This window comes from Phlebotomus papatasi, chromosome 2 (genome assembly GCF_024763615.1).
Source record: "Phlebotomus papatasi isolate M1 chromosome 2, Ppap_2.1, whole genome shotgun sequence".
In the NCBI taxonomy this organism is placed as follows: Eukaryota; Metazoa; Arthropoda; class Insecta; order Diptera; family Psychodidae; genus Phlebotomus; species Phlebotomus papatasi.
This window is the reverse complement of record NC_077223.1, coordinates 102,678,707-102,696,916: the sequence shown is the minus strand read 5'-3', so window position 1 is coordinate 102,696,916 and position 18,210 is coordinate 102,678,707. Positions and strand designations below refer to the sequence as shown.

Sequence of the window (18,210 nt, the reverse complement as noted above, 5' to 3'; positions counted from 1 at the left end):
TTCCGGGAATTGGGGTTTTATCTGCAGCAGGCCATGAGATTAACAGCGAAATTTATTTACACAGAAAAAAAACTATTTGGGGAATATGTTGGTTATTTCTTTTCCGGGACTGGCTGCTCCTTCTCCTTCGTCACTTCCTTCAGCTCCGTCTCATTCGGCTCGTCATCGAAGATCTTGAGATCCTTCACGTAGTACCAGACTCCGCAGTCGAACAGTGTTCCGATGATCACAAAGACAGCCGCAGTGAAGTTCATGAGGTACCTGGAAGCGTAGGAATTGGTCAGATGGAGGTAAGAGGGTGATTCACTAGTTTATTTATTCAATTAAAAATCCATTGAAACATTCCACTGGAAAAGGAGTCATGTTTCATGGAAATTTCAAGTTAAATTAATATTTTCCAATGAGAGGAAGTATTTGCATAACTTTAGGCGATTTTGGGGAAACTGGAGTGCGATTTAAAAATTCCGTTAAGGATTTAAAACAAAATTCACAGAGTTTCCTAAAACTAGCAAATTAATCTAGAAGAAAATTCCCAACCCAGCTGCATTAGTTTTAATATCTCTGTCCTTCGATAACCCCCCCCCCCATAAGTGGCCTTTACCGTGAAATTACATTTTTTACATTTTTCCTATACCCTTCTTTATCCCATCCGAAATCATTTTTTTAGTTTATAACAAAATCATATCTAGATGTTCAGATTTGAGGTTGCATTTTGAAATCCTAAATAGCAAGCTATATTCTTTATTTTCCAAAATCTAATAAATAGTTTGCCCATATAATCTAGTCCTAGATCAGAATTTTCCTAAAAATCTTAAAATAAACACTTTCGTAACGTAAAATAAACATTTCCGAAATGTTATTTTAACTTTTGCGGATTTCTCTCAGTGCTCCTATTCCTCATAAAGCATGATTTTTTTTAGGAAATTGTTGTTTAGAATTGAATATTAAGGGCAAATGATTCATTGGATTTTGAAAAATCAATAAAATTGCTTGTTATTAAGATTTTTGGGACCTTCGGGAACTTTACTAAACCTCCAGTCTGAAGCCGGCATTACGCGCTAACGGTCCTGAAGATCCAGAAAGAGTTAATAAAAAACACTCTGCAATAGGTAACAAAACTCACTGAATTCATTCCGAATTTTCAAGCTTGAAATGGGCTGAAGCTGAAATAGTTGATTTTATAGGGGAACCCAGGGCAAATTGTAATAAGTTCAAAATAAAAATTAAAAATTGATATTTTTCAAGATAAAAGAGACCGAGGCAAGGGGGAGATATTTGGGTGAAAATGTGTACACTACTTCCAGGCACTTCCACGATTTGTATGGAAGAGATCTTCGCACTTCCAGAACTTCGCAACACTCTCGAAAATAATGCAATACTTCCAGCACTTCTTGCACTTCATGCACTTCTTATACTTAGAAATGAATAATTTATTTATTATGATGAAAAATCTAATTAAGGAAATTCTAAAAAAATCTCAAGAAATTTATTTTTACACATATTTTTTTTTTAATTTTGCTTATATTTTAAATTTCTTGCGCCAGATATTTTTGCATACTTTCAATATTTTAATATTATCTGCGTTTTACGAAGGGGTTATCAACATATTTTGAATTTTCCTAAGAAGCTGTGAAGCTACTTTTGGTAAAATACGTATTGTCGTTTGTAATTATTGAACCTGTGCTGGAAAGTCGGTAAGAGTTCAAAAGTACGAGTGCAACAACTAATTCAGCACTTCAGACGTATCTTCACATTTTATTGAGCTTGATTCTTTCTCTGGTTTCAAAATCCTTTGAAATTAAAACATTTTGCACCCTTCCTTAGGAAAAGTTTTAGATGATTGCTAATCAACTTTTGCAACAAGCTTGGCTATTTTTTCCAGGATCTTTTTCGCTATTGTTGTATTAGATCAATTCCTCATCACCTGTCGCCAATCGATCCGCAAAAAAGATTTTTTATCACAACATATCAGGAGAAAAATGACCACAATCATAAAGTTATGCTTTTTCCCTTGAGTGAAAGAATGTGGCACCTACGTGCCGAGCTTTTAAACACATCCAAGCCTTTCTACATAGCGAAATACTATCTAATTATTGTTTTCCGACATTTTAACAGTTTCTTTAATGGCTATCCACAAATTTTCTTCTACTAGGATTCTCACAATATTGGCATCAATATTAGAGACCCTTTAAAATGAAATTGATATTTCGAAGAATAAATCCCTATTTCTAAATTTTCAAAGCCACTTTTCAATAATCCTTAGAGCAAGGACGAAATCTAAACAAACCCCCAAAATGTTTCTTTAATGGAAGTACATCACTACCTTTCCAAAATTAGTCTAGCATTACATATTACAAATGCACCTTTTCGTTCCTCATTTTGTAATAGTCCTCAAAAATAGAAATCTACTTTTTTGAAGAACACTTTTGGCATCGAAGAGATATAATACACTGAAACCTTTCCAGTAAATGCAAATAGGTAAACAAAAAATGGTAGAGGTAACCTATGGACATTCGCGAAAAAGTCCCACGAATACGATAAATTAGAAAAAAAATTATATCAAATTGATTGAAAGTCAACTGCAATGCTATGTCATTATTTGCGAGCCACTACATGAATTTGTAATTCCTGTAAAAATTAAGGAAAATTATTGTTCAACTGAATATTTTCCTGGTAAAAATTACGACACAAATTAAGCCATAATAAGTTTGAGCGTATTTGCTACATTTTATTGTAATAGCCGAACTTGAAAATTTCAACAAACTTCTTCAAATTATACTGTCGCTCGAATTAAAAAAATCGTAATTAGGCAAAAAAAACTTATATTTGAACACTCCCACTTCCAAAGACTTCCAAGCACTTCATTTTCACCTGTACACCACTCCCGACTCTAATATTCCCCCTTGGACAGAGGCTTTAAATTGAATTTTCACAATAGATAGCCTTCATGAATATCGTCAAATGTCTAAATTTTTTAAAGGAATCCGAGGAGGAATATAAAAAAAAATTAATTGAACTTGTTAGCATTCTTTTTAAAATATTTACAGAAGATATACATTTTTACCAATAATATTTCATAATTTGTGCATTAGTAAAAGTTTACAGAACAATTTGGATGCATCGTTTATTTTAAAATTTTTCTGAAAAGCTTTCCTTCGCAAAAAATTACCACTCAGGGTAAAATGTGTCATAAGGGCCATAAGACTAATAATAATAATAATAATAATAATAATAATAATGGCACAACGTTCCATAGAGGAACTAGGGGTCTTTCCCACAAGTGGAGTTCGAGACAACCATTATTAATTTTTCTTATACCGGGATGAGGTTGTCAGACCCATGCCCCGTGGAATCAAGTGCAGTGAAGTTTACTGGATGCAATTTGAACACCTTTAACTCTAGAAAAATTCCTGGTGACCTAAAGGAGATTCGAATCCGGGACACTTGCATCATAGGGCGAGTGTTATACCACTTGACCCATTGAATGCCCATAAGGCCATAAGACTGCGTAGTAAAATTTTCAACAATCTTCTATGAGTAACATTTTCTGGCTGATTTTGTCTCCAGTTCTTCCTTTCTGACTTCTGTAAATTTCAAACATTATCCTTCATGGTAACGATGTTAAATATGATCCATTCCTTAGCCTAAAATTATACGGTTAAGGACTAGCCCAGATTACCGTTCACTGAGGATTTAGGATCACGGATTGAGGTCCTTTGTACAAGTTTCCGTCATCTGATCCTTTAACGCCAAATCTTACGGGAAAATTATTCTCATAGATCAGTGAGTCCACATAGGACTTATGGTTCGTATAAGAATACGTACAAGTTTTAAATTTACGCAATGATCACAATTTATGTAGGAAACATATGAAATGTGCTTTAGTTAAATGTAAGATTAGAGAAAAAATGACTCACCTCAGAGTTTCACCGTCGTACAGCCAACAGTTCCCTGTTCCCGTGCATGTCTTTCCCCAGACTAGGCAGGTTTTGTCGAGGATAGCCCCAAAGAAGATGGGACTGGGAATGAATGAAAACAGACTCATAATCATGAGACTGAATCCCATGGCTACGGGTTTGTCCTTCTCCTCGACACATCTCACAGATACCAAGAAATTCGAAGCTCTGCCCGTGGCTCCAGTGAACTTTATGAAGCACATTACAATAAGGAAGAGATAAAATTGCTTGTAGCAGTCTACTGGGCAGGAGCCCGGAGTGGCAAATCCACTTTTTGGGAGATCACTTCCTGGGGAACTTAGTGAGAAGTCCTCTGAGAAGTCGAAAGAGGAAGAATTGAAAGATGAGAAAGAGCTGTTTTTGCTCTCCACACAACTGCAATCTGTGAATATCTTCCCGCTGTCCGTGACTATCTGCTGTCTGCATCCTGCATGGCAAGCCGAGATGAACGTTTTGCCGTCCTCACCACAAACCGGAGAGTATTTGACGTAGTCACAGTGGCAGTTAGAATTGCAGGTGCTAAAATTTCTAGGGAAGTCTATCACGGGAGTGCTTGCAGTGTTTGCGATTGTGTATTCAGTAACCATGGAGTTATCATTGGCTGGACATCCCAGGAACACATATCCGATCATCCCGATAACTGAGAGACCTCCCACCAGAACATTCCAGGCTGCCATGTGCCTAGCCCTAGGTCGGTATTTTGAGATCACGACTCCTGACAGCAGAACTCCAATGGCAGAGAAGACTAGAGCCACAGTTCCGGTCACAAGGCTGGAAACTGAAGCTGATTGCCGGTACTGCGTTTCAATGTACTTTGGCGTGAAGATCCAGTAGGGCATGTAGCCGAAGAAGTAGAAGATCGATGCCAGGTTGTTCAGCATCAAGGTATTGTTAGATACCAAACGTTTGAACGTGGTAATCATATCTTTAACGGAAGCTGGTAGTTCTGCTTGGATCTCTTCATCGACGTTCATGCCCAATTTGGCTTTCTCAATTGCTATCCTCTTCCGGGCAGCAGCTCGTGGGAGGATCTTTGGAAACAGGCCTAAAGAGAACAACAAATTAATATTTAAAATTAAGAGATTGTAAGCTGTTACTGTGAAAAAATATCCGTTTATGGACTGATATCGCTAGCGTGGTAGATCTTATGTCCTAGACACACTTACGACTTAATCCGAGAAACGGTTTAGTGGAAAATGATAGAAATACGATTTTACCATTATTTCGGATATAATTACGCTAAGTCGTCTCTCGGCTAATCTTCAAGTCTGTCGATGCCCTTAGGTTGAGATCGTTGAGATCTAAGATAAGGTCTTCCTTTTTCACAAAATACAGAGTTCAAGCTGTTGAAAGCTTTGACTCAATGTTTCTATTTGGGATAAACGAATTCAAGAATCGTATGAGAATTCCGGAAACTTACGAGGAATTCAAGAAATCACGGGAACCCGAAGAACTTCCAAGAACTCCTAGGACCACGTGAGAAACCGAGAAACTTACATAGAGCAAACACGCGGAGAAACGAAATGGTTGGGAACAGTTGGAAACCTGGCCAATCCATTAAGCGTTCCAAGGAACAGGAAACATAAGCGAACTTTTATTACATATTTGATTCATTCAATCATTCATTTTCAACCGCTTATAATTAACGGAGTCGCGGGCCCAGGAAATCCAGGTATAGGCAGCCCATGACTGTCGGTCTTCTGCCACTTCAGGAAGATCTCCGCGATCGATTCCAATACGCTGCAAGGCAATATCCTGAATAATAATAATAATAATGCTGGCACAACATTCCATATAGGAACTAGGCCTTCCCCCAAGGGGATTTCTAGACATGCATTATTATTTTTTCTTATACGGGATGAGATTGTCAGTCCCATGCCCGTGGAATCAGGTGCAGTGAAGCTCACTGGATGCAATCCGAACACCTTTAACGCCAGAAAAATTCCTGGTGACCTAAAGGGGATTCGAACCCGGGACACTTGCATCATAGAGCGAGTGCTCTACCACTTGACCCATTGAGTGCCCAACATTATCGTATGATAAAACAAATTATTATCATTGGCAACACAAAATATATTACATGAATGCCGAAACTTACAAATTTTCTTTCCGAACTTCGATTTTATAAATAACTCAACATCACAATCAAGGTTAATCCACAAAAGAACTGAAACTACGTAATATCCTGAATATATTTTCTGAATTTACTTCAGGATATTGCCACATAGAAAAAAATATTTTGTAAATTGATCAATTGACGAACATTTTTTGTACTTTTACAAACATTTGTTCGTAAACGTTCGTAAACACACAAAAAATTTTCGTAAAATTTTGTCATTTGTTCGTAAATGTTCGTAAAATGTTCGTAAATAATAAACATTTACAAACAAACGACAAATTTTTACGAACATTTTTTTGTATGTTTACGAACATTTACGAACAAATGTTTGCAAAAATATAAAAAAATGCTCGTCAAGTAATCATGTTACGAACAATGTTTGTGAAAAAAGTACAAACTTTTACAAATTTGTTTGTGGGTTATACGATTCACGAGCATTTCGTTACTCCCCCATAGGAATTCAGAAACATTTACGAACATTTTTACAAAATATTTTTTCTGTGCAGTTCTAGGTCTGTCTTGAGGTCGAAGCTTCCACACGATGGCCTACATAGCTTTTCAGGTAGGGAATGTTTGGAAAAAAACCTTCCCTTGACAAAGAGAGTTTAATAAGAAGAGCGTGCAAGCTTGCAAACATTCTATTGAAGGTTTCCCATGTTTCAACACGGGACAGAACTGTATTAATTCAGATACAGTTGGGTTTAGAACTAGCTAGATCGCAACCGGTATGAACCTGACTGCAAAGTATCTGCTTAGAGATGATAAGATAAGATTATCTTGAATTTCGATCACGGAAATAAGAAACGTGAAGGATTGAGATTTCAGTTCGAGGTTGAGACCTTACCTAGGTGTTATTCGTCCTAAATCTTAATCGCAATATAGGGCGTATTACAATGTTGAGAGTCGACCGTTAGGATGATATGAGTCAGGTTTTGGAATTTCGGTCTAAAAACTTTCTTGTTCTTCTTTATGTTTTTATTGGCCGACGTTTCGATTCTTGGTTGGGACCTTCTTCAGGGCATCAAAAACTGGGAGAACAATTGACAGTGGAAGATTGACTCAGGAGTCAATCTTCCACTGCTGATGGACGAGGAGCAATGTGTAGTGTCAGTGAAAGTTGATGGTGTTGAATTAATATTTACAATTGTTCTCCCAGTTTTTGATGCCCTGAAGAAGGTCCCAACCAAGGATCGAAACGTCGGCCAATAAAAACATAAAGAAGAACAAGAAAGTTTTTAGACCGAAATTCCAAAACTTGACTCATAGGGTGTATTATATGGTACCATAAATTGGTCAAAAATTAATGATTGATGGTCCTGTTCGGACTATTAAAGAATGATATCAATGATGTGATGAAATAAAATACTCACCCAAAAGAAAAGCGAAAACGATCAATACCCCTGCCAGGATGAACCACCCAAGCCACCAAGCACCTAACCATCTAGGATCGGTGTTACTTATCGTGGGTGTCAGAGAAGGTGAGATGTACATCTTAAGACAGACGGAAGCTAGAGCATAGCCCATTGCAGGTCCCAGCATCCTTAGGAAGTAGGATAAGCTAATCAGTGCTGGAGTCTTGGATTTTTTGACGTTGTCATCCATGTAAGAGACTCCGAGGGTGTAGTACAGTGAGCTTCCAATGCCAGAGATCAACTGGGCAAGGAAGAGAATGATCTGCGGCATTAGGTTTCCCTCCTCAGTTTCACATTCATCATCGACCGTTGTTCCTGTAAAGGAAGAAGGAACAAAACGTAATGCTAGGTCCTGGTCAAGTTCAAGGAATGTAGATTACTGTTAGCCTTGCAGAGGATCTTCATTTTTTGCGCCTCCATAACTTCATGAGTAGTATTCTCGTCAAATGTGGCGCCATACTCCGTGGTCAGGGAAAGTGCATTCTCCCCTGGGCCATAAATTAGGTGCGGCAGTCCCGTCATCACGCAAAACAACACAATCGTAAATAATCCTAAAGCAGAGAGAAAAGCCACAATTAAATAGAAAATTGCCCGAAGAGTGTGCAAGGTTGTCTAGTGATGCAGGAAAGAAGATATTAGTGTCTCCTCACCAAATGCTATCCATCGCGGACGATGGCCTTTGCCGCCATAGTAACTCAGGATGGCCGAAATGAAGAGGGTACTGATGTCATTGCCTACAGAAAGGATCCCAGTGTTTTTGCTAGGGATCTTATATCTCTTCTCCAGTGTCGTGATGGTTCCATTGAAGTACGCATAAGTGGCGCTGAAGATGCACCCGACAACGCCATAGAGGAAGACATATGCCTTCTTATTGGCAAACCTGCCAAGATACCCCGATCAAAGTTAAACAACTCCGTGTGCAATTTTCATTTGGCAAATATTGATCTTCATAGTTTGCAATATCTCACGTGAACAAAGCAAGGTGTTTGATCTTAAAGAATCTGATGGAATGGAAATCTTTGGGCTATTTCTTATCACTTATTCTACTTTCATTTTTAACATGGAGTCTTTCATGGATTTCTTTGAGAAGGGACACTTGATCATTTTGTCGTTATCAATTTCAAAACAGAGACTATGTTTGCCTCTTGTGTTTGGTTTATTTTATCGCAAGTCCGATTTTTGCGAAATCTCTTGAATTTGCATGAAAATTTGCACATGGAGAAATTTAGGTAATTTATTTGAAAATAGATTTATTATTTACAGTTAATTTAAATGAATGAATAAGGAGTTTACGTGCTGTATCTGCCGTATTAATGGATTATGGTTTATCTTAAGGAAATCCTATAGTTATACCCCCAAAGGACGCAAAAAGTTCTTTTGCTATAAAAATTTTCTTGCAATTTAGTTCGTAAAATTTGGCGGGAAAGAATAAGCACCCCTGAGATTTCAGGATCAGTATTAGGAGGTTATTTGCAAAAATTTTCGTTCCCTGATAATTTTACTTCCAAATTTAACGATTTTCTTAAGGATTTACATAAGTCTATTTGGGACATAAGGCTAGACCGATTTTGATATTTCGTATAATGAATCATTTACAGCTAATTTACTGGTGAAAAAAGAGTCATTTCGGGATCCTTTTCAAAAGAGTGGATCATATTTTGCTCATTTGAAATGTTCATTACTTATTAAATTTTTTCAATAAGTGAGCAGACATTTTATAAAGAAAATCGACAAATAAATAAATAAATAAATAAATAAAATGTTAATGACAAAGAAATTATTACAAAATTAAGACTTTTTTAGTATCTAATAAATAGCTTGAAGACCTTCCCGACTAATTTTAATCTCTTAAATGAATACAGTAGAACAATTTGCAAATGAGAAATTAATATCCCAAGGATAAATGTTCAGGTATATACGTGTTTAAATTGAAATTCTTCATATAATCCATTTTCTTTCCAACTTGTCACAATAATATTATATTTAGACTGCAGATGTTTCTTTTTCTTTATTCCTTTAACTCCTCCCATTACATTCAAAATCATGTTTTTTGGTTTTTCTTAAAATTGGCCCAAGTTTTTTCAATGATTTTTGAATTCGTTTTAAAGATAACCTAGACGAAAATTTCGTCGAAATATACCAATTACCGGAAAATTCGCCATTTTTTTATTTTTTGAAGCAGAAAATTCAACATGAAAAGCTCGTTTTTTAACCGATTTGCATAAAAGTGATTTTTTTGAAAGATCTTGTAATTCCTTACACGACTATTGGTCTCAATCTACATTTAATTCAATTGTTTTTCTCAAATATTCCTTTTCATTTGTGCGTGAGTAAATCGATATACACTGAAAGAATTCGCAAAAAATAAACCACGGAGTTTAATCTCGTGAGTTCAAACCAGTCGAGTATTCCGCAAAGCCGGGATGCTTCGTCATTGATTTTTTATGAAATATTTTCTTTATTAAAACACTCCATTATTGAATTTCTATTTAGTGTGAAAAGATTACTACTCAATTTATTGCGCATAAAGCTATTTGCAGTCCTTAAATCTTTTAGTAAAAAGCTCTGTATTTTAATTTCATGAAATTTACTTCGTTTACTTATAATTTTGATTTTAAAATTTTTTAAAATTTGTATTCGTAAGTCGGCGGCAGCCGAAACCAAGTTGATTGAAAATAAAAATATTTATCTATCTGTATCTGTATTTTTCAAATTCACTTTTAAATAATTTAGAATTCAACAAAAAATAATAAAAATAATGAAAACAAATCTAAATTAAATTAAACGTAAAAGTTCCTAATTCTTAAGGGGATAGCCTGAATTGGGAACGCCAAAATTTTAGCTGTTTTTCGTGATTTTCTTAGAGGAAAAGGAAATTACTAATCGTCATGAAATTTTTGGTATTCGTTTATGCATTTCAATGTGCTTATTTTTTTTAAATAGTTATAAAATAGCGGAGTAATGAGTAGGGGAGCTTCTTTCAGGAGCTCTGAGAAAATTTAAACGTTTTATAATGTGCATATTCTTACAGGAAATTAACTGCTTTACAACATTGCAGAATACTATTTTCCTCTATCTCGAAAGAAATGTGATTTTCGAAACATTTTCTAAAAGTAGATTTTGTAGAGATTCTCATAATTGCTGGGGCAAATTTTGTCAGTCTTCGGATAATTTTGTGACGTTTTACTTTCGTAAACGTTAAAAATATTAAATAGACATATTTTTATAGGAAATTTATTCCTCTACAACTCTGTCGAAGATAATGTTTCTCTATCTTAACGAGAAATGTGCTCAAATTGAGCTAATCAGTATTGATGTTTTCTGTAAGCTGAATATTCCAAAAATAGGGCTCAAAATTTCATTATTTTTTATTTTACATAATCCTTCCTCGAATCCCTTGAAACTTTGTAAGTTTAAGAAGGTTCATGAAGGCTATCTATAATAAAAATTTCTAAGCCTCAGTCTCTTTTATTTTAGAAAATAGTAAATATTGAAATTTTCGTTTTGACAAATCTTGCCCCAGTCTCCCCTACTTCACTGGATTGCCTCATTCGCAGAACTAAAAAAAAATCTTAAAAGATTTTCAATTTTCATAAGTGTATTTCGTAGGTAAGCAAAAAAACTGGAAAAATTGTGAAATAGGAACTTTTTTTTTAAGTTTTCTAGTGGATATTTTGGAAAAAATTGACTTTATTATTGTGTAAAACACAGATTTAATTTTCAAAGACTATTTAGGGTGAACTACAAGATAATTTAATTCCGAAGAGAATAAGACTTAACTCGTTTCATTCGGTGAATGTTGTTTTTTTTTTAATTTTTCCCGTCAATTCGACAAAATTGAAAGAAAAAGACAAGTATTGAATATTCGTCCGAGGGCTTGCAAATCTGCTCTACGTTTCTTAGCTCTCGTCGCTGCATTTTCGAAAATATTTTAAATTGGCTTTTGGAATTTTTATGGTATAGGGGAAACTGGGGCAACACCAAACACGGGGTAGCACCAAACGTTGCGATTTTTTAATCGGATATTTGACTTCAGAGGACAAGACTTATAGACATTTTATAGGTACTACAGTAGACTCTCACTCAATTGGCTCTTTTCCAATCGGGCGAAAAATTTTGTTGACAATTTTCACGTTTAATTATGAAGCTAATTCGCTCAAATTCGCTGCAGTTCTTCCTATTTTATCGTGATCCGTTATAATTGAGCGCTTTATATTTACAAAGGCTTTGACGCCCAAATCTATCGATAAACCGGATGACATTTTGCCTCATATTCCCGATTAAGAGAGAGTCTACTGTATAGTGATGCTTGTCCACTGAAGAAATAGTTGAGATAGTGCAAGTACTTTAGAAATAAAAATTAGTATTTGGTCCTATCCCGTGTTTGGTGGTGCCCCAGTTTCCCCTATTTTTTAGATAATTTGCCTATTCATTTAAGTAATAATAAAAAAAATCAATTCAATTCAATTATATAAATTTATTTCGTAATACTTAAAATACCTATCCTAAACAAAGATTGACCCTATTGTAAGCCCAGATGGGGCTCACCTAAATAGAAAAATGCAAACTTAGAGGGAAATTGGAGAACTGAAGGTGCCACCCATTTTTCACTTCATGAGAGTGAACCGTCCGCGACTGATGCTCACTCACTGAAGACTGAGGACATTTACCTAACAGTAAGAGCCCCAAAGCAACCTTTCAGCACCCATGAGGATGGTAGGGGTTGGGCGTGTCAAAGGAATAAAGGATTAGGATTGGTGGGTTGTGGCCGTCGACTGGGTTGACATGTTTCGAATAGGCCACACGCTCTACACTATACTAAAAGTTAGGACGAGATGCTAATATAGGCCACATGAATCAAGGTAAGCCTCCTCTTGAAAAAAAAACGATTTTTTGACCTTGTTAATCAGGCACCCCCTTAATGGAAATTGGTAATTTGAATTGAGTTGAATTGAATAAATCGATTTTAAGCAAAATTCGTTTTTTTCGCTTTTAGGGTACACCTTGACACTCTTTACCTTCCTTGTGATGCGTTTTATATTCTGAGCCATCGAAATAATCTTGCCTAATTCTCTTAATTGGTCAATAGCCAATTCTGAGCAGAATATTCTTTTTTTTTCATTAAAAATCCTAAGCGTTGATGTACATTAACGAGTCCGTTCATAAAGTTATTGTCTAAGATGAACGTTCTTTCCTATACCTTTGTGTAAACGTTCATGACAATATAATTTCTTTTAAATTTTAAATTGACTTAATATACGTTTGTAATTTTAACTGATCAAGTTTAATTTTAATTTATAATGAAGGGGTGATATGATAAAAATGAATAAATATGAAAAATTGTTATGATATAGCTATATTTTTTTGTAGCGAATATAAATGTTTATCAAAAGCCGCTTTCTTTTAGGGGTGATACAATAAATAGTCCAATAATTATTTAAAAATCTGTTATTCACTAAATCTAAGAGATAAAAATTTATCGATATTATCGATACGGTAAAAGTGAAAAATTATACTATACCACAATGAAAATGGTAGAGGAAATTCATGCAAAGGACCTCTAATTGAGGTTCCTAAGTCTTAAGTGTATAATAGACTCGGATAAATTTTTACTGCCAAATTTTACAGCCTACATGTCCTAGAGGATCAGCCTGAGTCTATTTAAGCTAAGGAAAATTCTAATTTATTGAAATTGATTTAGAACGCGTATGGTTGATATCCTTCAAGATGTTTTTAAAATAATTTTTTTTGGAAGTTTGCTTTTATATTCAAAATAATAGCATTGAACTGATTTTCATGTCAAACAATCTTCAAACGCTCCATGACCTTCTCAAAGAAATTTAGCCCAATCTCAATGTTCTTGAGGCAGCCACGCTAGATGCCAGACGAACCTTCTCCCCCTCATCATTCGTCAAACGTGACTCGAGGAGCTTCCAACAATCTTGCTGGCAGAAAGTCTTGAATCAACAATGATCATCACAATTGTGAAAATGTTAATGCTCAAAAATTTATTGTCAAACCCCGAGAGATCGCCTGAAGAATTAGCAAGAGGCTTTTTGTGCGAAGATCTTATGAAATATCTGTAATTGTTAGATGATGAATATGATCTTACTTTTGATAGAATGGTCCCTTGAATATCCAAAATCCACAAGTTGTTTCGTCAGTTAAGGGCATGTGGTTGTAGAGATTATCGAGATCTTCGGTGGTTTTCGCGCCATTTTTCTCAACATTGTCCAATTGATGGCTATTCACATTGTTACCCTTTTCGTGATTTAGCAAATGCTCTTCATCACCCTTTCCCTCACAATCCACATCTTTTCCACTGTGATTATTTACACTCATATTTGGATAATTATCTTAATGCACTTTGTTTAAAATTGAAGAAAGACTTTCTTTTAAAAACTTTGAATAAGTAAGAGAAAATGCAACTTTGGTGCTTTTAGTTATTCCATGAAGCACAAATTCACGATCACTACCAACATCTTCCCCAGAGTCTGGTTGATCTGCAAATGAAACGGTGTTAGGACTAAATTTACGATTTATATATGATTTAAATTCATCAGTGCTTATCAAATTGCCCAAGACGCATGTGTAGATGTTTAAGATGAATAGAAAAAGACTTGGTGGAGTGGATGTGATAAGAGAACAATTGCATCAAACCGTCTTGATTTATGGGGCGAACATGGTGTAAAGACCCAAGGCACTCGCTCCCAGTTTTAACTGATTTTTTTTTGGGATGGTATTTACCAAAAAGAAATCCCGCCAAATTTTGGCGTCACTCTTGGCCAAAATGGCTCTCTAACCGCCAAAATTTAGTAAATGAAGAACTTGGGCAGAAAATTGTATTAGAAATTTAATCCAATAACCTAAATCCCTAATCTAGATTTGCAGTAGCGAAAAAATCACCACACTCAATCACTTTAAATGGGATCGCGCGAGTGGACACTTTAGCAAGATAGACACATATTCACACAATTGACATTGTCGAGGTGTCCCAAGAAGAAAATTCAAGGGAAAACAGAATTGAATCTCAACGCAATGGACAGTGGAAAGTCATTTAAATCACTAGATAATCCTCCCTAGAAACTTCCTGATACACACAATAAAGAAATTTTCTTAAATAATCCCGTTTTTAGTAATCCACCATGAAAAATTGTCCAGGAAGACGAGGAAGAGATGTAGACACTTGGACCAGCAATAGAAGACTGGGAAATTGAGCGGCACAATAGGCTCCAATAGTGATCTTCGTGCTTACTGTTAATATATTAGTGTCACTAATCAAATATTATGTGTATCAGATGGTCTAAACCTTTAAAGTATATAATGGATGTTTATTCGCCATTGGAAGATCCACTTAAAGTAATCTCCCCAACAATAAGCACGAGCTCCACATTTCTTCCTCCGTAATATTTCGCTGAATCTTTCACTTCCACTAAAAGCATCTTCTTTTTACAAACACTAAAATTAACTTGTGCATTCTAAGCACTTTCATTTGAGACAACTGACTTGGAGTATGGAATGCTAAAAGTCTCCAAATCAGTTGATAACACAACAAAAAAATTTAAAGCTGTGCTAGATTCTGTTTTTTTTTCACAATTTTAGATTTGCAAACTAACTTCATTTTTAGATAATATTACTCCGCTGCGCTGTGTAATGTTCAATGGTATCAGCAAAAACTCTTTCATATCTCTAACAGCAATCTTGTAAGAGAATAAAAACTCAGTTGTAGCATAAGTTGAAACTCATACTTTCTTTAAGACGATTTTATACTTTGTAATAGGGTAAAGTGATACAAGTTGGACAATGGTACAATTTGGACAGGGCTTTTTGTCTTGATAAATTTAGTACTTCATTTTTATTTGTATATTTTTAATGCTTAAGTTTTATAATTTGGTTCCTTGTGTTTAAAAACAAATATTGTACTGTATTTATCAAGAAAAAAGCCATTGTAATACTAATTCCAAATTATATCACTTTACCCTACATATTACACATAAATTGCACATTTTTTTCTTAGCATTTTACTGTTCTCAAGTGCATCTGCATTATCGACTTTTGTGTTGATTTCTGTCATGGTTATTTGATGGTTTGAGAACAAGTCGAGGACCGGGGCAAACAGTCGAGACAGGAACCAACGCAAAGGAAAGTTGATGAAGCAGAAGCACTTGAGAATTGTAAAGTGCTAAAAAAATGTCCAAGAGAAAAATTTCCACTTTTCATTTTTCATTGAAATAGTACCATTAGACTTTATATATTATATCAAAAGTGAATCAAGTTTATGATTAATTCCAAGTTGATTTAGGGGAAAGTGGGGCAGTACTAAACACAAGGTAGTTGCAAACACTGCGTTGTTTTTAATTAGATATTAGATTTCAGAGGATGAGACTTATATACATAAGTCAAAGTAGTGAATTCTTAAAAGTCAGTGTTTACAGCTACTCCGTGTTTACTACTGCCCCAGTTTCCTCTACGTCCCACAAAGGACTCAGCTTGGTCCTCAAGAATATTTAGTTCGTAAAGTTTGACCGCAAAGGATTAGGTAAAGAACAGTTTCAGTTAAGAATAGAATAGAAAGATATACAAGGTGGCTCAAAAAAATGCAACAAACTAAAGCGCTATATTATCCTCATTTTTTGTTCAACTTTTTTGAAATAAAGAAAAAATGGTAGTAAATACATCAAAATTTTAGAATATTATCGGTTTTGTTCAATACGATCTTATTTTGACTTAATTAGGGTCTTAAGTCTGTCAGAAAATACATCGCAGTTTGATACTTTGCTACTTTTTAGTCCCAACATTGACCAACAAAATACCTCTTTTGGAGAAGTCAAACGATTTTGCATCCAATAATTGTGAAGGTTATTGTTTTCCCAAAACGAAGTGCGAAACGTTTTCTTTAGCCAAATCTTGTTCGGCGCGTGATTTTTGCGACGTTGTCGAGTCTTGATCGAACTTCCATTACTTCTTACTAAAATTTTTGTTTGTCCACGATTCCAACACTCCTTCCAGGACAATTTCCAGAAACACATTGATATTCGTTTTGACGGTACAGCCTAAAACCCCCAGTAAAAAACGATAATTTGTCTTCAAGGAAGTCCAGACCTTTAAATGAGGTGGTCCTTGACTTCCGGTGATCATTCGAACGTCTAAATTATCGTATGATCTTTCCTTCAGATAAACACAATCATCTTGTTTGAACATGATTTGCTCAATTAAAAATTTTTCTTATCAGAAAAGATGGCATTTCTGAAACTGACCATGAACGTGCAAGCGAATTTACTCTGTCGTCGATCGATCATAACTTCTTTATGAGGATCGACGATGTCTCTTCCTTTTCAGGATTTTTAAGGCTTCATATAGAGGTCCTTTAACAATATTTATTTCATGGTTATTTGCCATCTATGCGTCTCAGAGGTCGTTTGTCAGCAAATGTGACGCAGATTTTGTTCAATTTGTTTTTTCATTTTAAGAAAGATGACTATAGGGATGAAGCAATTTTTTTTAGACCTTCATCAAAGCATTTTAAAATGCTACTAGTATCCCTGTACCAAGTTATGTTTCGAAAAACGGAAAATTTAATTACATTCCGGTTTTGAAAAGCCCTAACGATAGCTGCTTCCGCATTTCTTGCAAAATATAGCGACATTAAATTGTCATGTTTGAGGTCCACTACGGTTTAAAAAAGTTTTACAAAATATTATCGAAAATGCTTTTGTAGGCTTTTAGCCAACACACAAGATATGAAACCGCTGCCACCAGCGTTTTGACGGTTACGCGCTCTGAAAGTTGTTGCATTTTTTTTTTCAGCCACCCTGTATATATACAAAATTATTTTCGGTTTCTTATTTACAATATATACATATACATATGGTTATTTTTTAAATTATCAATATTTCCAAAAACAGTTTTTGCTTATATTGGTATGTAGAATAGAAAGAGAATTGTGTTTCATCTGTTTCTTTTAAGCCACCTCGCCCATGGCTCTCCATGCGGCCATTGTCGTCTTAGCGTCGAGAACAACCTCCAGGATAAAACGATTGAAAATCTCTTCTCATGGTGTATATTGGTAGCACTAGCTTCTCCCTAAGGGTTAAACCCTCCGTAGGCATTTGAATTGATATCATCTCTTGGAGAAACGCTGATTTCTCCAAAGAACGTTCCTAGTGTTATGCCCTAGACACACTTACAACTTAAACCAACAGACGACTTTGTGGAAAATTATGGAAATGTAGTTTGACCATTATTTCCAATATAATTACGCTAAGCCGTCTCTCCGCTAATCCTCAAGTCTGTCAAGGCCCTTAGCTTGTGGGTTATCGCTTTGGTAGGGGTGTCGTACAGAGGATTATCAAAGAGTGTTAGGAGGAGGTTGGGTTACATTGAGCTGGGGTTTCATTGAAAACGCATTTTCTTGCGTATTTCTAGAGGAAGCTGAACCTACCGATAGGCTAATTTAGATCTACGTGTTTTTGTTTGAACTGATTTATAAATATCGCCGAACATCGCCCAAAACAACTTAGGAGTAATATATAATTGATTTTTAGATAAAAATTGATTAGCGGTTATGGACCGGTTCAAAACGGATTGGAAACGGTTCAGGTTTATCATGAATTCTAAGACCTTTCCAAAGAGCCTAAACGTGATACCAGTCAGTTGAGAAATACACTCTTTAGAGCCTTTTTAACTTTTTAACCTTGAAAATCCGTTATTAGGAATGATTCAA

At 35.3% G+C, this 18,210-nt stretch overlaps 1 protein-coding gene across 4 annotated transcripts; it reads right to left on the bottom strand.

Moving 5' to 3' along the window:
• Positions 1–34: 34 nt before the first annotated feature.
• On the bottom strand, positions 35–14,694 carry LOC129800490 (solute carrier organic anion transporter family member 74D). 4 transcript variants are annotated; one of them, XM_055844908.1, is made up of 7 exons: positions 14,354–14,694; positions 13,600–13,990; positions 8,138–8,367; positions 7,868–8,038; positions 7,446–7,802; positions 3,918–5,001; positions 35–261 (listed from the first exon to the last, which is right to left on the bottom strand). In XM_055844908.1, exons 2-7 carry the CDS (start codon positions 13,827–13,829, stop codon positions 93–95), a joined length of 2,241 nt encoding a protein of 746 aa, XP_055700883.1. In that variant the 5' UTR covers positions 13,830–13,990; positions 14,354–14,694; the 3' UTR covers positions 35–92. The 4 variants fall into 4 exon arrangements, with proteins under 4 accessions (XP_055700883.1, XP_055700884.1, XP_055700885.1 ...); XM_055844909.1 differs by having other exon boundaries at positions 14,589–14,694; XM_055844910.1 differs by having other exon boundaries at positions 14,632–14,694.
• Positions 14,695–18,210: the final 3,516 nt, after the last annotated feature.

Bases quoted from the DNA above. Each gene is read 5' to 3' on its own strand.
- LOC129800490 (XM_055844907.1), bottom strand. From the start codon at position 13,829: ATGAGTGTAAATAATCACAGTGGAAAAGATGTGGATTGTGAGGGAAAG. The intron at 8,039-8,137 runs GTGAGGAGACAC...TCTCTGCTTTAG, and splicing joins TCCGCGATGGATAGCATTTG to GATTATTTACGATTGTGTTG. The intron at 7,803-7,867 runs GTAATCTACATT...CTTCCTTTACAG, and splicing joins GATCCTCTGCAAGGCTAACA to GAACAACGGTCGATGATGAA.